Source organism: Entelurus aequoreus, linkage group LG27 (genome assembly GCF_033978785.1).
Source record: "Entelurus aequoreus isolate RoL-2023_Sb linkage group LG27, RoL_Eaeq_v1.1, whole genome shotgun sequence".
NCBI lineage: Eukaryota > Metazoa > Chordata > Actinopteri > Syngnathiformes > Syngnathidae > Entelurus > Entelurus aequoreus.
Genome location: NC_084757.1, coordinates 31,740,424 through 31,749,658, shown reverse-complemented (window position 1 = coordinate 31,749,658; position 9,235 = coordinate 31,740,424). Strand labels below are relative to the sequence as shown.

General features: G+C 39.7%; 1 protein-coding gene across 1 annotated transcript; it reads left to right on the top strand.

Moving 5' to 3' along the window:
* The first annotated feature begins 391 nt into the window (after positions 1-391).
* On the top strand, positions 392-5,633 carry LOC133644692 (zinc finger protein 33A-like). Its single transcript, XM_062039387.1, has 2 exons — positions 392-749; positions 4,275-5,633. Exons 1-2 carry the CDS (start codon positions 512-514, stop codon positions 5,102-5,104), a joined length of 1,068 nt encoding a protein of 355 aa, XP_061895371.1. The 5' UTR covers positions 392-511; the 3' UTR covers positions 5,105-5,633.
* Positions 5,634-9,235: the final 3,602 nt, after the last annotated feature.

Sequence of the window (9,235 nt, the reverse complement as noted above, 5' to 3'; positions counted from 1 at the left end):
CATTCAGATATAATATTTAGAGTCAACATTTAAATGTGATAAAAATGGTATTTCTCTGAATTAGGGCAGCTCAGAAAGAGTGATCTAAATACAAAATAAGCCCAAAATTACTGGCATTTTGTTTTGATAGAGTTACAATTCCACAAAAATGAAGTAAGGACAAGGCATTGCTTTTAATTTCATACAGTATTAGTTTTTACAGTGTAAGTACATGACTATAGCCCATGTGACATACTCCGGTGCAGTAGATGGCAGTATGCACCTTTCATGTCATTGCTGCAAGCTGCCGTTAAACTAAAGGAAGAATTAGTCAAAGGTTCTTTGATATCAAAGAGCTGCTACTTCAAAGAGCAGGATATTTTAAAGCCGGATCGTTCGCGAACGACCCATCACTCGGTGTTGGCAGCAAATGGTAACAACGTCTTCATCTCATCTCTTTTTGCACGCCAACTAATTACTTACTTACTTACTTTTAAAATCAGCTTTTCATTCCGCGTCTTACATTTAAAACATGAGCCAAGACATAAAGCCGGAAGTTAGCAACACGCAGGAAGAAATGTGCGAATTCCAAAAGGTGAGAAAGTTGATGGAGGAGCGACTAAATGTTACTGCTGAAGAAATATTTGGAGTGTTGGAAAGAACCATAGCAGAGTACGAGGAGGAACTTTCTAGGACAAAAGAGGAGAACAAACGTCTACAAGAACTACTGGATGCTGTTTTCAAACCTCAAGTTGTGCTACACAGAGCAGGTTTGTTTATTTGACATTGTCTTCATGATGATTATCCTGTAGGAACAAGATTGTTTCTTTTAGATTTGTTTGTGTTTTATAACAGTCAAAAAAGAAAACTTCAGTCCAGAACAATTGGGAGATGACACCTTTTTAAAATGAGTGATTTATCTAGTTTCTATTTGACATAAAAATTATTCTGTTGAAAGCCTCTGCATGAATTTAGATATAGAAACAAGTTGCAAGATTATAAATGTATGAATGGCTTTGATGTGTATATCTGGAGCTTTGTTTAAAATGAAAAATTATATTTTGTGTATTTTAAACATGACATGAGGGAAGAAGTTTCTATTTTAACTCAGTTACATACTCAGATTTGTTCCCTCCTGTTTGAAACTCTTCAATAATATATATTTGTATTCAGTCACGTGACTTCTTCCGGGAAGTGAAAAACGTGGTGGTCAACCAAGCCAAGATGGCTGTTGTGCAGCAACCTGTGTGCGAACTTTATGAGTACACAAAGGGCCTAGATCAGGGGTGTCAAACATACGGCCCACGGGCCGGATCAGGCCCTCCAACAGGTTTTATCCGGCCCACGGGATGAGTTTGTTAAGTACAAAAATTAGTCAACATTTTTGAATGAAAGAAACTGCTGTTCTAAATGTGTCCTATAGATGTCACAATAGCAATTATTTGTATCTTTGTAGATGATGCTACATATGTAAAAAAAAAAAAAAAACACATGATGTTAGTGCACCAGTCAGGGAAAATGAGCAAACTACATAAATAACATCCTGTAATTTGATTTTGATATTATTTTTTTATCTTGATAGATTGAAAATTAAAGGCCTACTGAAAGCCACTACTACCGACCACGCAGTCTGATAGTTTATATATCAATGATGAAATCTTAACATTGCAACACATGCCAATACGGCCGGGTTAACTTATAAAGTGCAATTTTAAATTTCCCGGGAAACTTCCGGCTGAAAACGTCTAGGTATGATGACGTTTGCGCGTGACGTCAATCGTTGAAACGGAAGTATTCGGACACCATTGTATCCCAATACAAAAAGCTCTGTTTTCATCGCAAAATTCCACAGTATTCTGGACATCTGTGTTGGTGAATCTTTTGCAATTTGTTTAATGAACAATGAAGACTGCCAAAAAGAAAGCTGTAGGTGGGATCGGTGTATTAGCGGCTGGCTGCAGCAACACAACCAGGAGGACTTTGAGTTGGATAGCAGACGCGCTATCCGACGCTAGCCGCCGACCGCATCGATGATCGGGTGAAGTCCTTCGTCGCGCCATCGATTGCTGGAACGCAGGTGAGCACGGGTGTTGATGAGCAGATGAGGGCTGGCGTAGGTGGAGAGCTAATGTTTTTAGCAAAGCTCTGTCGAGGTCCCGTAGCTAAGTTAGCTTCAATGGCGTCGTTAGCAACAGCATTGCTTGGCTTCGCCAGGCGGTACAGCATTAACCGTGTGGTTACAGGTCCAGAGTTTGGTAGTATTGTTGATCTTCTGTCTATCCTTCCAGTCAGGGGCTTATTTCGTCTGTTTAGATATGCAGTTAAGCACGATGCTATCACGTTAGCTCCGTAGCTAAAGTGCTTCGCCGATGTATTGTCGTGGAGATAAAAGTCACTGTGAATGTCCATTTCACGTTCTCGACTCTCATTTTCAAGAGGATATAGTATCCGAGGTGGTTTAAAATACAAATCCGTGATCCACAATAGAAAAAGGAGAAAGTGTGGAATCCAATGAGCCCTTGTACCTAAGTTACGGTCAGAGCGAAAAAAGATACGTCCTGCACTGCACTCTAGTCCTTCACTCTCACGTTACTCATCCACGAATCTTTCCTCCTGGCTCAAATTAATGGGGTAATCGTTGCTTTCTCGGTCCGAATCTCTCTCGCTGCTGGTGTAAACAATGGGGAAATGTGAGGAGCCTTTCAACCTGTGACGTCACGCTACTTCCGGTGCAGGCAAGGCTTATTTTATCAGCGACCAAAAGTTGCGAACTTTATCGTCGATATTCTCTACTAAATCCTTTCAGCAAAAATATGGCAATATCGCGAAATGATCAAGTATGACACATAGAATGGATCTGCTATCCCCGTTTAAAATAAGAACATTTCATTTTAGTAGGCCTTTAACACCAATGAGTTGAATGATGAACATTATCACATAATTGATTCTGAAATGATAAAAAACACATATAAAGATAGGATACTATTAACTGCAACATGTGTGTTATGATCCGCTGCCCGGATCATATTTCTGTTTGTTTTCTAGTCATTTGTGTTTTTCTGCTAGTCTTAGACTCCTTCTTAGTATCTGTTTAAGCACCTCTGAGTTTGGTTACCATAGTAACTAATTACGTTCACCTGCCGCTGGGTTTCACGACACGCACCTGTTGGTCATCATTGACATTATTATTTAAAGCCTGTCTTCTCAGTCAGTCGTTCTGGCTTCTTTGTTTTGCATCCCGCGACTGCCACGTAGGTTTGTTCTCGTTTCCTAACTCCTGCTAGTAGTTACTATCTGTGCTAAGTGTTAGCCTTAGCTTCCGGTGCGCTCGGCACCTCGTCCTGTCGGGTTGTTTTCTGTTTTGTACCATTTTTGTGTTATTGGATAATTAAATCATGTCTTTACCTGCAAGTCCTGTCCGGTTTTCGTCCTTTGCATCTTGGGAGAACAAAAATCCCGCAGAACCATGCATCCAGAACGTGACAATGTGTGTGTAAAAAAAACATTAATTATTTGTACAATTTCAGAATGTGTTTGTTCTATTTTTAAACAAAGAAAACAATCTGCAGTTGTCTTTATTTTCAAGTTATCTTGCCGTGATTTTACCAGTCCGGCCCACTTGGGAGTAGATTTTTCTCCATGTGGCCCCCCATCTAAAATTAGTTTGACACCCCTGGCCTAGATCTTCCTGCGAAAAGCAGATACGAGAAAAAAATCTAACTTTGAAACAGAATAGATCCCTAAAGATTTGTTGAGTAATATCAAGGATTATCCGTCGGTCGCGTTCCCAGACATGTGGAACTATCTTGAGTTCCAGACGTCATTCTACACGACAAAGGAGATGAAAGCTTAAAAAGGCATGGATGGCTACAATTTATTTGTGTGTGGCTGGGTCAAGTAAAATAGTATCAAGACTCTCGCGGATAAATCATGCATGGTTTTTGTTCGAGTAAGGTTGGATTTTATCATTCAACTTTGTGTCTTGCGAGGACGCGTCCATGTAAACAAACAACGACTAGGACCCGACAGCTGCCACCCGTGACTGCATATCCATTTAACTAACTAACTATTATTCAATCATCACCATATTGGATTTTTGTCATGTTGTTTGTTAATAAAAGTCCACAACCATAAAATACTTCCAGTAAGATGTCTAATAAGAGCTATAAATGATGTAGATATTATAGTTTTTATGCATATATTTGATTAGGCCAACCTCACATAATGTGGATCGTTGGCATAAGAGCTGCAAACTAAAATACAGTAACGCCTCATTTGTGTTCTATGTTCTGCAGACGTCCAGCGGGTGTCAGCGGGGAGTCATGAAGAGATTCCCTCAGGGCAGCAGGAGTGGCACACCAGTGTGGGACAGAAGGAGCTACAGGCCCCCTCCCACATTAAAGAGGAGCAGCCCTGGGAGCAGCTTCATGATGAAGATGAAGCTCAGTCCTTACAGCTTCATCACAGTCAAAGTGAGGAGAACAGAGGGGCGGAGCTTGTAACTCAACACATCACAGAAGCTGATGGAGAGCATTGTGAAGATATAAACTCACAACCAGACAGCCTCTTTGCTCCACTGTCAGACATGGACCACATGATGTCAGACTCTTCTGATCACAGTGACCACATCCAAAAACCTTTGGAGAGTAAAAATGACCCTGAAGGTGATACGAGACATCACACTAACAACAAACACTTTGACTGCTCTGAATGTGGAAAATCATTTAAACAGAAGAGTAATGTTACAGTACACATGAGAATACATACTGGAGAAAAACCTTTTACTTGCTCTGTTTGTAAGAAGAGTTTCTCCAGAAAGCAAGACATGCTATCACACATGAGAACACACACAGGTGAGAAACCTTTTATTTGCTCCGTTTGTAAGAAGAGTTTCTCCATTAAGCGTGTCATGACCACACACATGAGAACACACACAGGTGAGAACCCGTTTAGTTGCTCTGTTTGTAAGAAGAGTTTCTCCAGAAAGCATGTCATGACCACACACATGAGAATACACACTGGAGAGAAACCGTTTAGTTGCACTGTGTGTGTTAAAAGGTTCAGGTTAAAGCACCATGTCAGTAAACACAAGTGTGTAACAGTCATGGAAGCTGCAGGGATTTAAAAACACTTAAACAGTGATCGTGCTAAATGTACTTTAAAAACACAGCATGTTTAATATGAATGTATATTTTATGTTGTATGTAGTGCTTCTCATCTTTTAGTGTTATATGTTGGCCTGTATTTAGTTTTTCAGTTGTGTGCATTTATTGAATAGTATACATGTAGCTACTATTTCATTCTATTTTCTCATTGTTAAAGAGAGGAAATCTTATTATTTTCATTTGTTTATTTTCACAATTTTTTTCCATTGCATTTTATTGATGTTATTATCCAATTAAAACTATGAATGAAATAATGGTTGACAAAATTTGGACTCTGGTAGATTAGCAGCATTGTTACATCATGAATGTTAACTACTGCAAAACATCAACCAAAGAACAAAAATGCTGAAGTTAGCAACACATCACTGAACTTTAGAGCCATCGCGAATGGAGTTATTTGTTTTTATTGCTGCATTTGTACTTATTTCACCACACATCTTCACTTTTAATCCTGAAGTCTTCTTCAAATATATTGGTGTAGGCTTCTGAGATTTATGTTTCTAATGTGTGTGTAGTCTGTGGAAAGGGTTGTTGTCCCTTGTGGATCCAATTGTTCACTTGCACATATACATAATCATCATCATCATCATCATCATCAGCCCTTTGAGACACTTGTGATTTAGGGCTATATAAATAAACATTGATTGATTGATTGATCATCATCACCGGTCCACTACTGGACAAAACCTTAGCATTAATGTTTTAATATAAGTGTGACTTCATTATTCCTTGATAATAAGACTAAAAATACAGATTTACAGGCCTACTGAAATGATTTTTTTTTATTTAAACGGGGATAGCAGATCTATTCTATGTGTCATACTTGATCATTTTGCGATATTGCCATATTTTTGCTGAAAGGATTTAGTATAAAACGACGATAAAGATCGCAACTTTTGGTATCTGATAAAAAAAAAAAGGCTTGCCCCTACCGGAAGTAGCGTGACGTAGTCAATTGAACATACACGCAAAGTTCCCTGTTTACAATGATGGCCGCCAGAAGTGAGAGAGATTCGGACCGAGAAAGCGACGATTTCCCCATTAGATAGATAGATAGATAGATAGATAGATAGATAGATAGATAGATAGATAGATAGTACTTTAATGATTCCTTCAGGAGAGTTCCCTCAGGAAAATTTAAATTCCAGCAGCAGTGTACAGAATTGAGATCGAATTTAAAAAAGTAAATAATGGGGGTATAAATGGAAACAAAATAGAAAAATATTACAATAGAATAAAAACAAAAAGCATCAATGAGAATACAAATATAACAGTAAAATAAGAATATAACAAGAGAAACTAGGCATTAGTGACCATGTTATGAAAACGTATTACACTGTTATTGTTTTGCATCCCCCGTCATTCTAATACCCCCCCTCCCTCCCAGAGAGGAGTTGTACAGTCAAATGGCGTGTGGGACAAAGGAGTTTTTTAGTCTATTAGTCCTGCACTTGGGATGAAGCAGTCTAGCACTGAACAGGCTCCTCTGGCTACTGACAACGGTATGCAGAGGGGGACTGGCATCATCCAGGATGCTCACTAGTTTTTCCACAGTCCTCTTCTCTGCCACCGTCACCAGTGAGTCCAGTTTTAGTCCGATCGTAGAACCGGCCCGCCTGATCAGTTTCTGCAGTCTGGAGCTGTCCTTCTTAGATATACTGCCCCCCCAGCACACTACGATGTAGGGGAGGGGGGCAGTATATCTAAGAAGGACAGCGAGGATGAAAGATTTGTGGATGAGGAAAATGCAAGTGAAGGACTAGTGGGGAGTGGAAGCGATTCAGATAGGGAAGATGCTGTGAGAGCCGGGGGTGACCTGATATTCAGCTGGGAATGACTACAACAGTAAATAAACACAAGACATATATATACTCTATTAGCCACAACACAACCAGGCTTATATTTAATATGCCACAAATGAATCCTGCATAAAAACACCTAGGTGTTTGTTATGCAAGTTCCTAGCTCCTAGCTACTAGCTCGAGCTAGTTATATCGAGGTTATATGGACGGGATCCCGTATATATAACCCGCCAATACAATTCAAACACCTGCACAACACACACACTCACTCAGCCCAAAGAACCGTTCACCTAACCCAAGGTTCATAAAGCTTATATATTTAACCAACGTTACGTACATGACACGCACGTACGGGCAAGCAATCAAATGTTTGGAAGCGCGCTTGTGGGACCTGATATTCAGCTGAGAATGACTACAACAGTAAATAAACACAAGACATGTATACACTCTATTAGCCACAACACAGCCAGGCTTATATTTAATATGCCACAAATTAATCCCGCATAACAAACACCTAGGTGTTTGTTATGCTAGCTACTAGCTACTAGCTCGAGCTAGTTATAGCAAGCGATCAAATGTTTGGAAGCGCAGCTACGTACTCACGGTATCGCGTCTGTGTATCCAAATCAAAGTCCTCCTGGTTAGAGTCTCTGTTGTCCGAGTTCTTCGATCTTGACTGCATCTTTCGGGAATGTAAACAAACACCGGCTGTGTTGTGTTGTGTTGCTGACTTCCCTCGCAAAATATCCGCTTCGCACCGACAACTTTCTTCTTTGCTTGCTCAGCTTCTTTCTCCATAATGCAATGAACAAATTGCAACAGATTCACCAACACAGATGTCCAGAATACTGTGGAATTATGAGATGAAAACAGAGCTATTTCGTATTGGCTTCAATGGGGAAGCCAGACCTCTGTTAAACTGGCTATGTCACGCGCATACGTCATCATACCGAGACGTTTTCAAGCGGAAGTGTGGCGGGAAATTTAACATTGCACTTTATAAGTAAGTTAACCCGGCCGTATTGGCATGTGTTGCAATGTTAAGATTTCATCATTGATATATAAACTATCAGACTGCGTGGTCGGTAGTAGTGGCTTTCAGTAGGCCTTATATTTTGTGTATTTTAAACATGACATGAGGGAAGAAGTTTCTATTTTAACTCAGTTACATACTCAGATTTGTTCCCTCCTGTTTGAAACTCTTCAATAATATATATTTGTATTCAGTCATGTGACTTCTTCCGGGAAGTGAAAAACGTGGTGGTCAACCAAGCCAAGATGGCTGTTGTGCAGCAACCTGTGCGCGAACTCTCTGAGTACACAAAGGGCCTAGATCAGGGGTGTCAAACATACGGTCCACGGGCCGGATCAGGCCCTCCAACAGGTTTTATCCGGCCCGCGGGATGAGTTTGCTAGGTACAAAATTGAGTCAACATTTTTGATCGAAAGAAACTGCTGTTTTAAATGTGTCCTCTAGATGTCACAATAGCAATTATTTGTATCTTTGTAGATGATGCTACATATGTAAAAAAAAACAAAAAAACACATGATGTTAGTGAACCAGTCGGGGAAAATGAGCAAACTACATAAATAACATCCTGTAATTTGATTTTGATATTATTTTTTTATCTTGATAGATTGAAAATTATCTTCCCTATCTGAATCGCTCTCACTGCCCTTTAGTCCTTCACTCTCACTTTCCTCATCCACAAATCTTTCATCCTCGCTCAAATTAATGGGGAAATTGTCGCTTTCTCTATCCGAATCGCTCTCGCTGCTGGTGGCCATGATTGTAAACAATGTGCAGATGTGAGGAGCTCCACAACCTGTGACGTCACGCTACTTCCGGTACAGGCAAGGCTTTTTTTTTTATCAGCGACCAAAAGTTGCGAACTTTATCATCGATGTTCTCTACTAAATCCTTTCAGCAAAAATATGGCAATATCGCGAAATGATCAAGTATGACACATAGAATGGATCTGCTATCCCCGTTTAAATAAAAACATTTCATTTCAGTAGGCCTTTAATACATTGTAGGAAATACAATAGAGAAAGGGAAATACTGGGAAATAAGTTAGCAAAAGAGAAGGTTAGGTTAGTAGTGGAAGATATTTTAGGCTTGCACTCAGAACACATAGGTTATAATTCATTATACACATATTTAAAAACACTGGGTTAAATAAAAGAATATAGAGTAGGGTTCCACCTCGGTCCACACTCCATTTCAGTAGGTGGCAGTAATGCACACCGGAAGGTTGCTTGTCAATCGCTATTAAACCAAAGAAGAAG

What these genes read in the sequence shown, in the direction of transcription:
- LOC133644692 (XM_062039387.1), top strand. Translation starts at nt 512, where the DNA reads ATGAGCCAAGACATAAAGCCGGAAGTTAGCAACACGCAGGAAGAAATG. An exon ending in AGTTGTGCTACACAGAGCAG is followed by an intron (nt 750 to 4,274) that starts GTTTGTTTATTT and finishes TATGTTCTGCAG; the next exon opens with ACGTCCAGCGGGTGTCAGCG.